The following is an 18,922-nucleotide window of genomic DNA, read 5'->3' as shown; positions in this document are numbered from 1 at the left end:
GGGAGGCCATGTCGACCCTTCCAAACGGCGCCAATCATTGCGGAGTTCTGCTCTCAACTTCCACCGTCTAGACTCGAGACTCGAGTCCTTAATTCAGAACATAACGATATTCACGACTTGGACCGCTCATGCCAGCCGATGATTCTGCTGCACCACAGGCAGCCCCAGCCATCGATCCAACGTGGACCGCAAGTCGAACGGCAAGACAGCTTTTCGACCTTCACCTTGTTGAAAAGGTAATTCACATCTTTGCTCATAGTTATTGCCCACTAATAGAAGGTAACTGGTCAAGGACATTACTCGCCTTCTACAAAACGCCGCGACGGCAGTCTCATTGTTAACGTTGCCTCAGACCGATGGACCGGACGACAAACTACCTCAAGGCGAAGAACGTTCTGAACAGTTCGTCATTGAAGTCAGCGAGTATTTTGAAAGGCTTAACGTATGCTCCTTATCGACTTATCTATCGACCTTTCATAACCTGTTCATTTGAACCCTTAAGACGATTCAATTGCAAATTCGCTCAGGCTTAGCCCACATCCGCCACGCTCGCATCCCCATCTCAGCAATCAACGCACCTCCTGCCGATTTCATCCCATCGTCACTTGGCGTTGGACTTCCTGGAGATCTCAGCAACCCATCGACCAAGACTCGAGGACTACAAGAAGAGAAGGTCGATAGGGACGCATGGAACGGGATTCTTGAAGCACTTACGCAGCTGAAAGAGGCCCGGGATGCCGAGCGTCAACAACAAGCACAGTCCTCAGAAGACGCGATGCAGGAGTGATAATGTCTTCTCTATTGTCTCTCAGTTGGGTTATACTATGTGTGGCAGGCAAGTAAGCTCAAAAATTGAATTTCGCGAAGCTGAACATGTGGTGATCTTTGTAGCTTCGCTCTCCACATCTCCGCTGTTCTCGACTATACCCCAGCCTGAATTCCCAGAAATCCGAGGTCACGGCGCGTAACGACTCGCCTTCACCCGCATCCCAGCGAGATTCGACCCATCGCGATGTTTATGCGCTCGCCGTTTCCAGAGCTTCTTGAGCCTTGAGAAAGTCTGCATCCTCCGCAAGATCCTCCCTTGTCTTCGCTCCATCCTGAACGGAAGCCATGGTGTATTATGCACAAATCCAACCGGTTTTAAAAGGGCATTGTGGAACGTACCACGATGACGCGAAGGTCGGCGACGGCTGCTGCAAGCCGGGTTGCAGTATCCTGGACCATCTTTTCGGATTCTTCAACCAACTTGCCCTGCCGTGCAAATCCTAGGATGAGTTGAAATGGCGAGTTTCAGGGGTCTGGAAACCCTACCGCGTTCTTTATATCCCATTCTTCAGCACCATCGGCAATGAATTTGTCCCTCTTCGCCACATTCTGCTCCACTTCTTTCTTGTATAGACCATTCTCCTTGACGAGACTGCAGTGTGTCATGTCGTTACTTGAATCTCTGAATGGGATCGACGCTGGGCTTTACCGTTGTACGACGCCCGTCTTAATCTTCAGTTGTTTCTTGATAGCTTGAGAATCCATTTTGGTAAGGGCTCGAGGCGAAGATGGCCCTCATGCCAGATGCGAACCTATACCGTTTGATCATCCGCTTATCAAGCGGGCGATGCTGTCATTATTGATTCGATATCACCTCTCCCGATATTCTCAATAACTTCATGATCATGCGCGGATATGAACATATAGTAGGTTCGTTCCATTGTAGGACCCAGTCAGACTACACAGTAACAAGTATCTGCTGTATGAAACGAAAGAGGTGGTGATGGACAATAGTAATGTTCAAAAAAAGAGGGGAAGAGTGCTCGAAACCTACGTCCCAAAGCACAGCAACAACGAGAAAGAAAAATCTCCACGGAACGTCGCGGGTAGGTAAAGAAAGATAACCATGTATCTACATGAACAAGTCGTAAATCGTAATAGTGGGCATAGCTAGTGATGCACTAAGGAATATTCGTGAAATCCCCAAGATTTCCCAACAGCCAACCCAGTTGCGAGCAAGCGAGTCCGGCGTGAGACCGAGCTCTGACCAGAGGCACTGCCGCATAAAGGGGAGAGAAAGACCGAGCAATCTCTCGGCTGCACCGAACAGACCCATCGTACTGTCAGCACACCACAAGCTCACACCAACCGCCCAGCGCCGGAATAACATCGACAGCAACCAACCGAGACCCAGATAGTCCAAACAAGTCACCTACTCAGCACAATGTCGCACCGCTCGCGTCTGGGGGGTATGCTCGCAAGAGGTCTAGCCTCAAGGGTTTCCGCGCGCGCAGAGGGGAGGGGTAACGACAAAGGCGGCAAGCGAAATGTCGAGACCAGCAGATCCAAGCAGGAGCCGAGAACATCAAGCCAGAACCGGGAAGAAGACGAGGGCGAGTGAAGAGCCGGAAAGTTCGAGGGCCCGAACGCGGAAGCAGGCTTCGGGATCTTGAAGGAGGTCGTGAAAAAATCGTCATCAAACGAGCGTGTGGGTGTATCCGCCCTGGCCGCACCATTCGACTGGACTGTTCATATACCTACCCTCAACCGGTTGAGGGTCACGGCGACAGTAAGAAACGTCCATCAAGGGCCGGAGATTGTTGTTGCGGTGAGCGTAAGGTGCAGGGCGGAGGCGTTCATCCCAGTGAACAAGGAGAGCGCGAGAACTCGTGGAATGGAGAAGAAATAAAAAGAGTCGTGAGATCAAGATATGGTGTGTCGGATTAGAGGAATGTCGCGGTCGGGGATGGTGATCAGGCATCCTCGATTCGAGACGGGGATGATGTCGCGGAAGAGAGAGAGTCGTAAATAGAATCAAGAGCCGTGGATAAAATACAACGAGGAGGCGTTTGTCGAGGGTTACCTGCTTGCTTGACAGGGAGGCCAGGGGGATGAACGAGATTGGGCAACGATGAGCCTCTGCCGAATCTCGAGGCAGGAGCAAGGAAACCTTTCCGCCAGTGTTTCGGCACGCGCGAGACACGGAACCACACCTAAGTGGTCGTACGCCTACAAGCGCGATGATGGATCGATTGGGATAGGGATGCAGTGTCCGACAAGCGACGAGGATTAAAGAAGGAGGGCAAGATAGCGCCGCTCAGCAGGCGAGGCACGCACTCAACGGTAACTCCGTCTAGGGAGCCCGGAGATGTCGCGCCTCAAACCGGTACAGAGGGTCTTGCGTCAGTGTCGTGTCGAGATCGAAAGCATCGTCCGGTATCCGCAGTCCATCGGAAAGGTATGTCGATGCGAGCCTCCGTTTCGCGTCGCCGGGAATGAACCGAGGTGGCCACAGGCCAGCGACTCAGGTTCGTGGTGACGTAGTGGTGATGAAACGTACAGCGCGGCTGCAAGAGAAGGGGAGTCGGAGAGGGGAAGTTGGACCGAATCGACGAGCGCGTCGCTAGCGGCGCGCTGGGCCTATAGCAAGGCCGTCGACGAACGCAGGGAGGTTGGCGGGGGAATGCGAAAGTGGATGCGTAAATATACAATGATGATGGATGCGTGATAATGGAATGTCCGAAAAATAAATCAATGCAGTTGACCTGTCCTGGCAGGGAGTCGGATGCCGTCTGATGTAGTCGTGAAATGATGAATTATTTGCCCAACCAAGAACGAAAGCTTTTTGAGAAGTGAACAGACGGTCTTCGTAGATTGCTGGGATGTGGCAATCAGAAAGAGGCAACAAGGCCTGAAGCTTGGGCGCGCTGGGAGGCGGCACCAAGCATCAATGCCTCGTTGACGTTTCGAAGCCGGTGAACCTCGGCCTCAGCAGACTTGAGACGCAACTCAAGCTGATCCTTGACGGTCTCGAGGTACCTAATGTGGCCAGTAGCTGGAGAACGATTTCAGTTCAAACTGAAAAGCGATGAATGGGTTATTAGAGACATACCACGCTCGAGTAAGGAAACCTTGCTGGACTTCTGATTGGAAGATGGTAGGGTCTCCTTAAGGCGGGCATATCCATCGCGGAGCTCATCTCGTCGTCGTTGCTCAGACTCAATGCGCTGCTTGCGGATAGTCTCACGGCGGCTAGAAGAGTGACCCGATTAGATGGGAGTGCGGAGCGAAGAACAACGGTACTTACGAATCGGCGCTGCCAGCGGGGGCGGGGGGTTGGAAGTCCTCATCCTCATCGTCGGTGTCATCGGTTCGGCTGGCTCGTCGCTTGTGCCTGAGGGTTGGCCGGGACGAAGCGGGAGCAGAGATGGGGTTGAATCGATGAGAACGGGGGACAGTCGAGTAGTTGGGGCCGGGGGATGCAGCACTGGGGGCAGGTGACGAGCGACCGCTGCCACGGCTTACGCGACCCGACGAGGGGTCCGAGGCAAGTTCGGCACCGCTGAGGTCGTAGGTGAGGGTGTGGGGGGAAATGCTGGCGCCATCAGGAGGAGTATAGGGGCGGGCGGGGGAAGAGGGACCCATAGACGAGTATGTGTAGGCTCCGGCACTTCCGGAAAGGTTCAAAGAGTTGAACGCAATGGGGGAGGAAGTGGCAGGCACTGGTACAAGGGTGTGAGTTGATCCTTTCTATGAATGCATGAATTATTAGACTTACAGCCAATGCCAACACCGAAACTGGGAGACTGCGGGTATTGGAGGTAGGCTTCAAGGCCAGAGTCCATGTATGAGAACTCGACGGGTTCCATGTAGGCGGGCTTGGAGGATTCAAAGTCCATGGAGGAGATAAGTTGCGAGGACATGTTGCTGAGGATCGTTAAAAATGTGCGGGGTGGTTGTTCGACTTGCTCGCAAGGCGACAGGGCAAAATAAAGAGAGGGGAAAACAAGGACCTAATTTAGTGGCGTGGGGTGAGTACAAGGGCGCTTGTTAGGCTGGGAAAGACTGACAACTGCAAAGAAATAAATGCGGGCGGGGCGGGAGAGGAAGTGGAGAGGAGAGAAGGGGGGGATGAAGATCAGAGGCCGCTGGGCACTCGGTTATATAGAATCTTCGTCCAGCGGGTCTGGGAATCCGAGCAATCCCATTCCAGAGTGCTCAGATCAATCTCATCGACACGAGGCAGTCTCTTTTCGCCAAAAACATTCATTTCGACACAATTGGCCCCATTGTTGTCCACTTTCCGTCAAAAATCGCTTCTTTGTTTTTTCGTCCTTCCCTCAATGTTTCCTGCCAATTTCTGTTGCGCCACACAGATATTGTTGCCCGCTGCCCTACTTCCACTGCACACATTAGATACTTGAAATCTCCGGCGATTCACATCTCATTAACTCACTGTACATAACACCCGACCCGGCTCCTGACTCATGATCACTATCCTGCGATTCTTGCCTCCGTTTCGAGTGAGCCACCGTTTGGGTTTCTGCTTTGGGTCCCTCTCCTCGTACCGAACTCCCGTATCAACGCCGTCTTTGTTTGTCCGTTTTATCTGCCATCAAGATCCGGCTTCCGAGGCTACTCGGGGAGTATGAGATGTCCAATCCCTCAAGTGGGAATCACATAGTCACAGGCTCACAGAGACCTATGTGCCTGTGCACTGGAAGTGGCCAAATCGTCGCATTCTCGTGCAACGTTGTTTTCATATTCACAGGTTAACCTTCTTGAGAGATGCTTCTCCATCCTACAACGAGTAAATCTAGCCCTGTCAGTTTAGATTTCAAATTTTATCGTGAGCGCGAACCCTGACTTTAACCGCTCGTCGACCGTCACTAGAAATCCTCCGATATGAGCGTCGTTACCTGTAGTGACGACCCTGTTCTGCTCAACAACTGTGTGACCAAACAGAACTGACAACAAAATCGATACAAAAGAAAACAGAAAGTCGTCGTAAAGATACAGGTCGTGAAGGGTCGTAAGTCGTAACATGGTCGTGAATAACAGGCTGATGTCCAAAGTAAATGAAAGTAGGAGAACAATGAACGTAGCTGAGAGGATCCTTAAGCTTTGTAGTACCCTGTCATTGGAGACAAAAACTGTCATCATCGAGGACACCGGATAATTGTCTGACGGAACCTACCCCCATAGTATGGCCCATTCATATGATTGTAGCGTTCCAGGCGCTTGGAATATCGCCACGCTAGGAAGTACATGTAGACCTTTCGTGACAGAAGTTAGTCAATTCGCCGGGCTTCGGAGGCACTTGAATCGGAACAAACGGCCTACCTGGCAAACGATATCGACGAGAAGCGAGATGATGAAGGCAGTGTTAAGACTGTTGAACCCGGCGGCGCAAAATCCTCCTGGCATAGAACCAGACTTTTCTCCAGATGCAGCAGCGGCGGCGGCAGCTTCTTCAGTCCACAACTGACCGCCATTGTTACATTCCCAGGTAATCTTGTCTTTCCTAAAACACATCGGGAACAGGAGCTTAACGGAAACGTTTGGTGACGAGAACGATCGCGACTAACCCTCGTTGGAGCTGTACAATCATAAGGATAGCTCGAATCGCCGAGAGGACGATCACAAACGGCCACAGGAACTTAACCACCCTAATCCAAATGTACGATCGCTAACGTGAATAGAGCGAAATAAAGTCAGTTTCACGATCATCTCGTTGGGAGATGGTCCGAATCGGATGTAAGGGGGAAGAGAGTATAGCTCACATTCGAGAGGGCCAACATTGTCAGCACAGCCGCCACACCTACTCCAATGCCTATACCACCGTAGATTTGCCTGGAAGTTTCGGAGAGTAGTGGGTTACTTGATCCAGGGTGTGGAGAAACAGACGCACCACTCCGGGAAGAAGAAGAACAAGTATTCTCCCTTTACGAGGAGAAAGACACCACCGGCAATACTGTAGGCCTGGCAAATGAAAAGGAACCGATCTGTTGAGTTTGCGATAGCGTCGAGGGGCCGGAAAGATGGCACTCACAGCGACCAGGACGGCCCAGGCGATAGCTCCACCTCGCTAATTCGAGAATCCACACAGGGTGCAGAGAATGGGTTAGGGAGAAGTTCATACTCGAATTTCTTTGGAAAAAGCTCACAAGCGGGAGCACCAAAAGACAATTATCACACCTGTATCGTTCAGAGAGATAAGAATTGAGGAACGAGGCGGCCAGTTGCTAACTGATATCGTTGTACTCACCACATCGTAATTAAAACGTTAAGTTAAGAAAAGGTATCGCAGAGAAGTGAACTGAGTGAGCGTTAGACGCTTTCTACAAGTCTCTGAGGGGTATCACTAGAGGTTGCTGATAATTTATCGCCTAGAACGTCGGGACCTGGTGTCGACGGCGTCGCCCTTGGATGGCGGGTGAGAGCAAGATGCACTGGGGTTCCTGATTAGGGGGCTGATCCAGACCACGCCGCCAGTGATTTGGGTCAGGTGAGCTCAATTGACGTAACGCGTTCCTCTCTTCCCGCTGTCCACTTCTGCTCTGCTGTCAATACAGAGTCTGTGCATCGTGCAAACCATCTTTTCTACAATATCCTCAAGAACCTCTGAGCTAGGCGACACGTTTCAATTCCCCTTATCTTCCTTTCTCTCTCCCAAACTCATCTTACGACTTTCTGGGGGTCATTAGACATATTCGACGCGACTTGAAACGCCTGCCCTGCATGCAGGCCTCCTCGTTGACATCTGGTCTGAAGAACATATGTATACCGATGCTCTGAGCATCGAGATGCCTTCATTCGACCCCAGAGAGGCGTTTCAGATCAAGACTCTCAGGCAGGAAGGACCTTTACCTGCCTTACGGAGGAATAGTAGACGACACAAAACCCGCCTTTCTCGCTTGACTCACACTACATACTCTGTGGCTCCTTGTTTGCGCTGGAACTCCTCTAATCTGAAATCTCCCGGAATCCTAGATCCTTGGCTGGAACCCTACGATTCACCTTTCACGTTCTGGGGTTCAACTCTCCAAGATGAAAATTCGCAAACTTCGCTTCAATTTCTGTGGCTTATCAGCGGCTTCCATCGGTTCTTTCTCGTATGATTGGAACGACAAGACCCTCATGGATCATCAAGCCATCGCCACTTCTCTGCCTTGCCCAGTGGAATCTATGGGAAAATAACAGCCTTCACAGGAATGTCGCTGCCACCGACGCCTTTTGGAGGAATACGCTCTGGGCAGCCTTTCATAAAACAGAGGGTCTAACCTTTTCCTTTGCTCGAGTGTGTGGATAGCCTGGTCTTGTGCATCTTTCGAATCATATATGTAATACCTCTGACAGCGATATTTGGGCCCAACCAGCGCCTCTCATTTCGTCCGGGAGTCCAAAAATTGGTAAGATGACCCAAACCCATGGATTCGGAACTCTCCTCCTGAATGCGCAGATTTACCTCTGAATTTCAGGTACTTGATTCACTCCCGTTTGCCGATCCAACGGTCAAACGGCCAATTCCCTCCCCTTCTGACCGACCGATCTTCCGACCTTTCGTAAAATATCATTCACCGGCTCATCCTCCATTTTCTCTTGCCTCGAAGTGCGGTAGTTGACCGACCAAAACTGGACTGGTTACTCTCATGACCCTTTGGCGCTAGTTTTATCGGCGGCATTATCTCCAACGGCGCAGTTCTTGGGACCCGGCCAGAAAAGACAAGCTTGTCTGCAGGAAGATGGGACCGTTGTTCACTGTCCTGGGTTTCCCCGAAATTTGGTGGTCTCTCTTGACATCTCGAAGTGTTTTCACGTTAATATCTACTGAATACAGTTACAGCATCGCCGTCGAACACTTTGAGCATTACCTCCTCTCCCGACACCTTCCCGATCCCCTAATCCGAGGAGAGCGCATTTGTTCTATCTCATGATTCCCGATTGCTCGATGGCGCCCAGAATACTCCGCGCCCTCGTATCTTTCCCTCCCCTGGATTGGGCGAGGTCCGCTGCGGGACAAATGACATCGCCTGACGGGTCTACCGTCTCGCAAGAAGCTTGTTAGCCCTTGATGGAGCTATCGTCATCCATCCATTCGAATGGGCGTATAATGTCCGCCTCCGGTCAAATAACAAAGCCCCGGCCATGCAACGAGGCTATCGTGAGGCTACTGATTCCTTTTCCTGTCCTATCTGACTCTCGAGTGTCCTTCTTGGCCTGTGCCTTCCGCGTTTCAGCGTTTCTTTTGGCGATGGATTCCAGTAATTCGCCGTTGGAAGTGGACTTGACTCAGGGTCTTGCCCTTTTGAAATGACTAGCACTAGCCACTGGTATGGGTGTTACGGCTCTTGCTCCGCTCTGATGTCAATGAACCTGCATATTCGCTCCCAATTGCCAGCGTTGACACATTATGTGGGGGAAAGTGGGCCGCCACCGCAGAACTGAATGTGTGACGCGCCGAAGATGACGTCCATTCTTTCTTTCTTTCCTCACTTTAGCGCGAATTACATCGCCATCCAATAGATGTGTAGATTGGCGTAAGCGACCTATAATTCCGATTATTATCATAATTGATCAAAGGGACGTTATCTAGGTGCGACTTTATGACATGCGCACATTAACTGTGCCAGGATGCCAACTTAAGAAGAACATTATCACTTTCAGCGCACAGGAATTTGTCTTGTGAGCACTTTTACATTACATCAACCATGAAGTGGACCCTAATTCCCTCCTCATTGGCAGTGGCCATCACCGTCGATTAGGATCCGTTCGACCCATCTGGAACCGGAATCAAAAATCGCGTTTGGGCGATCATTGAACACGTTTTCCAACTAACCTACTAACTCACGGTGCGGAGCGAAAACATCTTGTGCCACAGCTGGATGGTGCAAAGATTGAGGCACCGAAGACAGTCGCAAGCCTGCAGCAAAAAATGACACTTTCCAAACTCGACAATCTTCGTGACGTCTGAAACACGTTGTCCTTACCTTGCAGGGGGCGAAGCGCGTGCTTTCTTTCCGTGCACCGTACATACATCTCCGTTACCGTTTCATGTTGGTCGATTAAGACACTCTGAACCCGCTTCAATTCAGTCAACAGACGCCAAGGGTTGTATGGGTGCGTTATTTTCGACTATCTCGCCGTGAAGAGTTGAAGGCGATTATCGTCACTCTCTTGGATCTTACTGTAACCCTGATCAACCCCTTTCCAGGTTCAGGATTCAGGATTCCATCCTCCGTCTGACATGTTCCACCCCCTTCTTTCCAAAGAAACACCAGGAGTTATTTCAAGCATTCGCCTTCGCTCTGGACTCTCCCCGTATGACCCTTCAATTTATCTGATTTCTTTCTTAAATTGAAAGCCACCGTGTCACATTCGTATACCACAGGTTCGAATCAATGTCCATGACCCCATGTCAGTGTCATCACTTCTTCCAGCAGATCCCTTTCTCTCTTCATCTGAGTTTTGGACAAAGGCGCCCTGGAGCTGCGTGCTTCTATCGATGGATTAGGATCTACTCTACGTCGTCTATTCAGTATAGACAAGGTTTGGTGTGAAAATAGAACATCTGGGGGGAAAGGGAGTGGGCAATCTGTACTATGCATAGTGGGGGCCCGACGCTTCGAAGTGATGGAGAGGACTTCAACTCATTCCGGGGGATGCGCGAAACTGGGAATGGTCTATACTCTACAGACACTGACAGGGTTTGACGGGGACCAGGGAACGCACAAACTCTATCTTCGTGGGTCCTGGTTGCAAAGGTCGTCCCCAGTCACACTCATGGCCAGCGGATAAGCAATCCTGCGAGAGTAACGTATACTTGTGGGAGGGTTTGGGACAATGCTGACTGCCATTTAATATTTAAAGTGCTATCCCATGTAGGTGCACGTCAACGTCAACTATGCTTCGTTCAAGTCTTCTACGACCGGCGGCATATCGGCTAGTGACGCTCCGCGGTGTATGTCCTTCGAATTTCGAGAGACGGATTTGGCATCATGCGATCGACCAAGAAGTAAAAGCAAAAAGGAAGCGTGAAGTGATGCGAGGAAACAACCAGCGGTAAGATTAGAATTGTAGGAGTCGTTTTGTTAGAGTGAGAGGGTACGCGGGACGGAAAAGGTAACGACATTTATGGGACTTTATACGAGGGACATCCTCTGACGGGTGTGCAACTCTAATTAAAGCTACTCTACTCTCAGAGGGCCTGCCTCGTGGGCCGTTCAACAACGCGAGCCTCAGTACCCAGGCAAGACAAAGTCCTTCGGACCAAATAAGATGGGCCTTTTAACTCATTGCCGATCATGGAGGAGAGGAAGGTAAAGCCCAGCAGAATGGTTAACATGTCTCTTGTAAATCGGGTCACATTACCTTGCAAAGAACAAGGCGGCCTGTTCAATAAACTGATAATATCGAAAGGCGACTCGGACAGGGATACTGGGGTTCAGGGAAAATGAGACGGCGAAGCGCGGTTGATAGATGGAGATTAGTTTATATTCATCAAGAATGGTAAAGAGAAAAAGAAAAAAAGGAATGGAAAGCCCGTCACAAAACAGAGGATCGAGGAAAAGCTAATAGTGAAGAGAAAACCTTCTGAACGCTCGGGAGAAAAGCGCACTCCAAACAGAGCACGACATAAGTAGTAGGATGGGGGATATTTGGATGCATGAGGGGGGATACAGGTACTGTTAAAGCTAATGTCCAAACTTGCCAATTGTGTAAGTAGAGTGAGATATGTTGGTCGTTGCGGTTCGTAGCGTCATCCACAGGGCGTATGCGAGGTCGTGAAAATGGGGAAATGATAAAAAAGAACGGTTTTTGGGGCGGGATCTCGACATCGACTGCGTTGGCAGGACGGAGACACCGATGGATAGATGATGGATAGGGATGTGATGTGAATGCGCTGGCTAGGAGCGAGAGAATGTTATAGGTGTAGCATAGGGCTTGTCGGAAAACGTGGCCAAAGAATATTGACGAAGCAATACGGCCTGACCAACGGTTAAACGCTTGGACTGCCCAGCGAAAAAGGACCAGCTTGTTTCGTATATTCTTCGTGTCCGCGAAACGGTCAAGCCGGGGTGTCTCCAGGAGCCCTGGCTTGTCACGAATCAGAAAGCGATGTGAAATGGCGTCGTCGGCTTTGGGTTGCTTCATCCTTTCTCGTCGAAGATACCGCTCGCGGGAAGGGTTGTTTCGTCGCGGGAGAACGGATCATCGATCTAGGATTATTGCGTCCATGTGATCTAGATATCGAAACACGCTGCAGCTGGCCGGACTCGTGGTGGCACTCAAGACCCTCAACGACGTCAAGCCGTTGGTTCTTCCCGATGGAAGCCACAGTGCCTGCGGAGTGCAACAGCGAGTCAGGCGCACGGCGCCGACGTCGCGGACTCAACGCAAGGCATGGGCCTCGCTGCCAGGACCATGGGTCGAGTAGCGGAGATGTCGAGGTTGATACCGCAGCAAGAATAATAGGACATGGAAAACCTCGAAAGCGGGAGTGAAAGCAAATGAAATGAAGAACGAAATGAGAAAGAAACAAACGAAAAGGTGACGCAAGAGAAGGGACAAAATGCGCGAAGAAAGGACAGCGGTCAAGAAATCAGTATCCGTTTTCCGAGGCTGATGGACTCGAGTGCTCCGAAGGTGGTTGCTGGCCTTTGACAGAGGTAAGGGAGTGACCCGCTACGGGCTGACCCTCCGGTGGAGGAGAAAGGGGTCTGGTGTTGGGATGCGCAGGCGAAGGGGTGTTGTTGGCAGAGAGCGAGATCTTCTCGTTGACACCACGAAGCCGTTGCATTTCGGCTTCCAATGCGGCTATGCGGTCCTCCAATTCCTTGTTGGCCTTTTCTAGGGCGATAATATGGTTCGTGGCTAAAGGAGAAAGACGTGAGCGGAACGGAACACAGTGAAAGGAAATTTTACTAACCTCGCTCCAGCAAAGAAACTTTGCTGCTTTTCTGATTGGAGATGGGGAGAACCTCCTTCAGTCTCGCGTAGCCGTCGCGCAATTCGTCTCTGCGACGCTGTTCGGCTTCTATCCTCTGTCGTCTCGTGGCTTCCTTTCGCGAATGAGCAAGGTTTTCAACGAATGCTACACCCATGTTGTCTTCCTCGTCTGAATCGTGGGATCGACCGCGCCTGCGACCTGCCGAGCTTGTGGGCGATGGAGTGGGGTTATAACGCGCGGTACGATGGACTAGGCTGTTCGCTCGTGAAGAAACGGGAGAGTTGGCACCACTACTATTCGAGTGGTGGTATAGACCGTCTGCTGATGTTTCTGATCCGGAGACAGGAGGAGACAGAGGGTGGTCATACATATTAAGGTCTGGGGAGGGTGGCGGAGGGGTGCCGGTAACGGGCAGGGCGCCATGAGGCGAGGATCCTGGAAACACGTTTGCCTGGTATTGATGTGCAGGCAGCAACGGAATATGATTGTGATATTGCTGAATTGGCTGCTGATGCAGGTCTAAGGAGCCTAATAAACAACAAAAAGAGATTATCGGATGAACACGAGTTGCAGAAAACGAGGACGAAAGCACGCACGCGTTTGGGGGGCGTGTTGAGCTACAGCAGGGTTGTAGGCCATCCCCGGATTGTAAGCGAGATTATACTGTTGCTCATCTTGTCCACCGTAGAAATAGCCACCAGGCATTGACCCATGTTCATCTCCCATGTTGTGGTGCCCTTGGCCTTGCTGTTGATCCATCGGGGTTCGTCGCGGTTGTCGGTGTCGTCGAGGATTTGGTGCACTTGTGTCTGGCAATGGTTTAGAAACTGGAACAAGTCGTGACAGAAAGCAGAACGTTGTCGTAAAAGAAAAGAAAAGAGAAAAGGCGAAGAAAGCGGGAGGAAGGAAAAAACGGCGTCGAGAACTTGGTCGTTCGAAGTGAAAGTTCAAACAGAGTATGGGCACGCCACTCCAATTCCGGCTTGTGTGACACTGTCTTCGTCCGCTTGTTTGGTTCGTCCCGTCTTGCAGAATCAAAGAATTCAAGAACCACCAATCATTCGATTCTATTCTCTTATATACACAATTAAAATCTCTTCCTTCCTCCGAACAAGCCTCTGCCCGTTGCTACACGCGCCCCCACTACAGTCGCGATAACAAAAATCGAATGACACTTGCGACTAGTTCTACAGTTTCTATAGACTACCGTATTGCTGGATATTGAGAAACGCACAATTAGTTTAAAAAGAAACTGGCAGACAACAAGGTCATGGACGGGCGTTATGAACGCGTTCGAATCTTTCCGACCGACAGGCTGGTTGGAATGTTTCGCGGTTTCCTTTTCGAGAGGCGGGTTCCCACCCCTGCACCAGTTGAACTTGGCAGAGAATCTTGGGCGACAGCGACCTTGCCCTTCTTTTCTTCATGACCGAGTGCTGACCCGCTTTGCTCGTCGTCTCCAGGCTATAGGCTCGCAAAGCAGGCGTCAATTGAGCTCTTACAGGCCCATAACGAGCCCAACAATCGTCGAAACCGCGTTCTACCTGGACGGGAACCGGGCTTGTCGTTGTTACGTGCGTCCGACGTTTCTTCAAGACAGACTGTACAACTGACAGCTATCGTCAGGATTATTCACGATTTGGACCGCTATCGACGACCTCCACGACGATACAGATAGAAGTGTTCATTTCTCCTGCCACGACAAGCGCCGACAGGTTGGGATAATTGGGCTTCCCCATGGCCGACAGCGCAAACATAAATGGAACGTCCCGTTCTTCCGCGACGTCCAGCGTTTCTCCAACATGGGGTCCACCAAAGTCCCCACTAGCTCCAGAACGTCTCGCAAAGCTCGCCAATGCGCTCGGTGTATCGACTCCAATACCTCCGACCTCCAAACCTTCGGGTCCCCCCTTTCTCTCCAGGTCATTCTCTGATTTCTCTGGCCCTCCAGAAAGCCTTAGAAGATCCCCGACTCCATCAGTCACCAGCTCTGCGGGTTTCAATGTCCAACCTCCACCAACGTCAAGATATCTGCTCCACGTTATCCCTCCTATGCACCTGCCCCATGACCCCGACACTTACGACTCCGTTTTGACACCACCCCCGCCAACAGCCTCAGGATATCATACACAGTTTAGACGCGGAACCTTGGTGCCTGTACACTCCACACTGCAGGCGCAATTGGGAGCTATTGCCAAGGAATACGCGTTACCTAGTACAGCTGGCCTCATCCTGTACTTGGTTTCGTCGGGTTCGTCAACCAGACCGCAGAGCCCCACCGGTTCCGAAGTCAACCCTATGCTCAATAGCGAAGGAGACGAACCTGGTCCACGGCTGTCCGAAGAGATTTGGCGGCACCTCTGGTACCGCGTGATTCAAGCAGAACAGCGCGATGGAAACATGCTACTGCTTCCTTCCCTTTCACGAAGTCCAACGCCACTGCTAAGTCCCACCGCCGCACGTTCAACTCCATTCCTCGTCACCGAGTTCAACGCCAACTTACGCCTTCCAGCTTCCCCCATATCTCCCCGCCCCACCTATCCTTCGATCGCCTCCCCGTCCACGCCCTCTTCAGTATCAGACTTGCGCTCAAGTTCCAAATCCGCCCCGCCATCAGAGTCGGCAGCTCAGTCTGAGCCAGACACCCCCGACACGTCTGTTGATGTCCATGACAGCGCTTCCGTTATGCGCGCCAACTCCCTTGATCTCCCAGGGCTTGGCTCGACCTCCCTGATTCCCATTTTGGCCAAAGTGGAGTTTGATATCGACACTCGCAAAGCGGCCTGGTATAAGCCATGGCTTCGAAGTAGGAAAGTTAACCATGCAAAGCGGAACCGGAGTCGGAATGGGAAGGGTGAGAATGCGTCCGGTGAAAGTGGGAATGAGAAGGACGAGGAGAATGCGAAGGCGAAGGAGCCCGCAATCCCATTGCTCATGGGCAAAAAGAAGAAGGGAGGAGTGGATGCGCTGCTCAAGACCGACCTCACAGACGATGCGACGCTCAATGAAGGTGGCTACGAACAACTTACTGATTCCGACTCGGATTCGGATGATGATCTCGAGTTCGCAGAAGACTCCACTGCGAAGGTAATTCTCTATCGCTCATGGCAAGAAGGATCCTCTGGAGGATGTCTTTGGGTCAGATGCAGATACATGGGCAGAGATGAAGGCTGAACGAGGAGTTAATCCCAATGTTGTTGACTTGGCATTGACGGGAGAAGAACTTACTAGGCCCGACGACTCATTCATCACGGACGATAATCACTTCACCCGAGAGGAAGAAGAGGTTAGGGAGATGCTTGACCGAATGTCCCAAGGTGGCCGAACCCCCGATCCGTTCATGAACGAGGAGCAAACATCTCCAACGCTCTCCAAGAAGCATGTTCCAGCGCCTCTTGTTATCGTTCCGAATCCAAATTCCGAGCACATAATCTCCACGGAGCCCAGCCCAGCCCCCACCGCAAGCCTGTCGTATCTCGAAGGCGATTCGCCAGCCGAGCTTCAAGACGATGATGACTACGGTTATCGGGCGAAGAGCCCAACGGAGTCCGAAAAGCGCTCTGGTGCCCTTTTCGAAGACCTTGACTTGGGGCTGGATCCCTCTGAAGATGTAAGCAATCGATCGCAGATACGCATGTCCCATTTACTCGACTGACCGCTATTCTTGTTTTCAGTACGACGACAACGACCCGAACGATCGGAGAAGAAGTCAATATGTGATGAAAGCACAACTTGACGAAATCGAGAGGGTATGTTTTTGGTATGGCGTGTTCATTGCGCGGGTCGTTGATTCTTTTGCTATGACGAAATAACAGACACTGGCGCAGCTGTCCCCACGCATACTCAAAACCGATTTGGATGACGACGTGAACCAGAGTTTCAGTTCAGCAACCCTATCACCAAATTCGCCCGCCAAGTTGACGCTCTCGCCCCTTCGAAACTCGGATCTATCCCCAGCACCTCGATTACCGCAGCATCCCGACCCTCCCAATGAACCGACCGAGTAAGTGTTTCACCGGAAGCGGAACCTCAAGTGTTTGCACCCTGATTTCTAACGCTCTTTACTTTAGGGGTGCATCCTGGCCTGCGATACCGTTTTCCCTAATCAAGAATGCTTCTGAATCGGAATCCAACCCTAACAGGCCACCCTCCCCTCCACAATTGGCTGTCAACGGCATCACAACATCCGCACCACGTTCCTTCATCGTTCGAAATCCCAGTGGGGAAGTCTCATCGGAGACGATTCAAAGGAAGAAGGAACTCGAAGAGGAGCAAGCCTTATATGGGAAGAATCGAAAGAATTCCATCGAATCACCCGTTATCCCGCTATCTCCAGATCCATTCGGGCGATATTCTTCATCCACTCCGGAAAATGTCCCCGTCCTCACGGAGAATGGGTCTCAGTGGGACACTGTCACACTCGGTCGGACTTCGATGTCACTCGGTGAAGATAAGATACCTCCGCCAGGTGGACGTACTCGATCTGGAACGACGATAAGCAGATTTTCTGCCGATTCGCTCTTGGATGAACCTGCCCCGACGGCTGCGGCGGCAAAGTCTAATCGCGGCACTTTGATGTCGGTCAAGAGCATCAAAAACCTTTGGAGGAAGAGCAACAAGGGTGATAAGGACAAGGACAAAGAGAAAGACAAGGAGAAGAACCAGCCACCTCCAGTGCCCAATGGCGCATCAGCATCCGGTCGGGTATCCCCTGGAGTGCCTCCCAAACGATCGTCGGGACGCGTGTCGCCTGGCGTCCCTCTCCGCCCGGAACGACCATCGCAGGAGAACCTTGATCTCCCCGACGTTCCGGCCCTTCCTGCGGGCTCGAATTATGGTCGTTTCTCCCCTCAACCTGGGATGAACAACCGTCCACCATCTAGGGCATCCCAAGAGTCGTCGAGACGCCCTTCTGGTGAGATGAGCCGCACTCCGTCGATGGGAAGCAATCGCCCATCAATGGACTATTCTGGCATTCCGCAGAATCGCCGTCCCTCTATGGACCAGCGGCCTCAAGAATCCATGCCACCCCTTCCACCTCCCATGATGAACCAACAAGGGTTGTCTGTTCCCTTTGCAAATCGCGGTAATAACAACTCCCCCATAATCCCCACGCAGATGCTTCCCAGTCGCACCGGAGGCGCACTGGACCGCCTCCACTTTGACCAGGAGTCACCGTACCCTAACCCCATTCGCACAGTACGCTATGCGCCACGCACGCCATCGCCTCCTCAACAGCAATTACTCCAGCAACAACAGCAACATTTCATGCAACAACAGCAACAACAAGGACAGTTGGCATCTATACCCGAGCAACAGCAGCAGCAAGAGCAATTGGCCCGTAAGTCGATTCTCAAATGGAAGTCGTCGGCTGGGGCCAATCACCACTCCCAGGAATACGAGCCGCGCTCGAGCTTTGATAGGACAAGTTACAATGGCGCAGCAGCAGCGGGAGGGCCGCATGGGGGTAGGAAGGCCAGCGTAACTAATTTTACGTCTGATATGCCTCCACCGAGTCCATTCTTGCCTGACCACCTTGCCGCAGGAGGCATGGGTATGGATATGAATGGCGGTCCCTCTCGAGCGCCCTCAGCGGCCTCGTACGCGCCATCTTTCGATCCCCGCCCAACCTCACCCTCTGCAAATTCTTTCACCTCTGATAGAAGCATTGATTCTTCTCAGTTTGAAATTGTGTCTCCAAGAATGGGCTCTGGATTGCCGTACCCCTCCACGAGCTATCACCACGGTTCTCAAGAGTCATAGCACGTACCCGAACTCTGCTTGCATGCATACACAAAACACTCGTCCGTTTCATTTCATTGACCCTGCTTGCTGTCGTTCCCCTTCCACTTTTCACTTCTCACTACAAGTACTCTCTGCATTTGCATTGTTTCCTCTCCATTGTTTCCTCTTGTGTTTTTGTGTCCTTTGCATCGATCGCAATTCAAGCTCAGGGTCGTTTTTAATCTATCGCTAGTAGTTCGCTTATATTTCCCGCCCATCTACGTGATCTCTTCTGAATCCTTGTTGACCTTTTTGCATCCTATATAGTAGCTGTAGTTTACACCACCAACCTGTTTAGCTTTGCTGGATACCAAGATTATATATTAGCATCTCAAGCCCGGGCTCTAGTCGCCTCGGGTTTCGAGATTCAAAGGGCTTACGGGTGTGTGAGCAGGTTCTGGCAGATGAGAGAGCAAACGG

General features: G+C 51.5%; 8 protein-coding genes across 8 annotated transcripts; 4 read left to right on the top strand and 4 right to left on the bottom strand.

Annotated features, from left to right (window-relative positions):
- Positions 1–128: 128 nt before the first annotated feature.
- Positions 129–787, top strand: CC1G_00478 (hypothetical protein; the record flags this gene model as incomplete). The annotated part of the gene is made up of 3 exons (XM_001829247.1): positions 129–236; positions 353–442; positions 503–787. 3 exons carry the CDS (start codon positions 129–131, stop codon positions 785–787), a joined length of 483 nt encoding a protein of 160 aa, XP_001829299.1.
- A 229-nt stretch (positions 788–1,016) lies between these two features.
- CC1G_00477 (hypothetical protein) lies at positions 1,017–1,533 on the bottom strand (the record flags this gene model as incomplete). The annotated part of the gene is made up of 4 exons (XM_001829246.2): positions 1,017–1,100; positions 1,168–1,254; positions 1,315–1,420; positions 1,478–1,533. 4 exons carry the CDS (start codon positions 1,531–1,533, stop codon positions 1,017–1,019), a joined length of 333 nt encoding a protein of 110 aa, XP_001829298.2.
- Positions 1,534–1,784: 251 nt separating this feature from the next.
- On the top strand, positions 1,785–2,389 carry CC1G_00476 (hypothetical protein; the record flags this gene model as incomplete). Its single annotated transcript, XM_001829245.2, has 2 exons — positions 1,785–1,874; positions 2,165–2,389. 2 exons carry the CDS (start codon positions 1,785–1,787, stop codon positions 2,387–2,389), a joined length of 315 nt encoding a protein of 104 aa, XP_001829297.2.
- Positions 2,390–2,899: 510 nt separating this feature from the next.
- CC1G_13728 (hypothetical protein) lies at positions 2,900–3,395 on the top strand (the record flags this gene model as incomplete). Its single annotated transcript, XM_002912150.1, has 3 exons — positions 2,900–2,991; positions 3,126–3,226; positions 3,313–3,395. 3 exons carry the CDS (start codon positions 2,900–2,902, stop codon positions 3,393–3,395), a joined length of 276 nt encoding a protein of 91 aa, XP_002912196.1.
- A 264-nt stretch (positions 3,396–3,659) lies between these two features.
- Positions 3,660–4,781, bottom strand: CC1G_00475 (hypothetical protein; the record flags this gene model as incomplete). The annotated part of the gene is made up of 4 exons (XM_001829244.2): positions 4,547–4,781; positions 4,076–4,490; positions 3,881–4,020; positions 3,660–3,823 (listed from the first exon to the last, which is right to left on the bottom strand). The coding sequence occupies exons 1-4, from the start codon at positions 4,689–4,691 to the stop codon at positions 3,660–3,662; spliced, it is 864 nt and encodes a 287-aa protein (XP_001829296.1). The 5' UTR covers positions 4,692–4,781.
- Positions 4,782–5,885: 1,104 nt separating this feature from the next.
- CC1G_00474 (hypothetical protein) lies at positions 5,886–7,041 on the bottom strand (the record flags this gene model as incomplete). The annotated part of the gene is made up of 7 exons (XM_001829243.2): positions 5,886–5,902; positions 5,966–6,044; positions 6,112–6,292; positions 6,357–6,457; positions 6,552–6,621; positions 6,680–6,742; positions 7,037–7,041. The coding sequence occupies 7 exons, from the start codon at positions 7,039–7,041 to the stop codon at positions 5,886–5,888; spliced, it is 516 nt and encodes a 171-aa protein (XP_001829295.2).
- A 5,329-nt stretch (positions 7,042–12,370) lies between these two features.
- Positions 12,371–13,477, bottom strand: CC1G_00473 (hypothetical protein; the record flags this gene model as incomplete). Its single annotated transcript, XM_001829242.2, has 3 exons — positions 12,371–12,642; positions 12,698–13,246; positions 13,315–13,477. 3 exons carry the CDS (start codon positions 13,475–13,477, stop codon positions 12,371–12,373), a joined length of 984 nt encoding a protein of 327 aa, XP_001829294.2.
- A 978-nt stretch (positions 13,478–14,455) lies between these two features.
- Positions 14,456–18,683, top strand: CC1G_13727 (hypothetical protein; the record flags this gene model as incomplete). Its single annotated transcript, XM_002912149.1, has 5 exons — positions 14,456–15,805; positions 15,834–16,328; positions 16,393–16,467; positions 16,534–16,721; positions 16,789–18,683. 5 exons carry the CDS (start codon positions 14,456–14,458, stop codon positions 18,479–18,481), a joined length of 3,801 nt encoding a protein of 1,266 aa, XP_002912195.1. The 3' UTR covers positions 18,482–18,683.
- Positions 18,684–18,922: the final 239 nt, after the last annotated feature.

Source organism: Coprinopsis cinerea, assembly GCF_000182895.1.
Source record: "Coprinopsis cinerea okayama7#130 chromosome 1 map unlocalized cont3.1, whole genome shotgun sequence".
Lineage (NCBI taxonomy): Eukaryota > Fungi > Basidiomycota > Agaricomycetes > Agaricales > Psathyrellaceae > Coprinopsis > Coprinopsis cinerea.
This window is presented reverse-complemented; position numbering and strand designations above follow the sequence as displayed.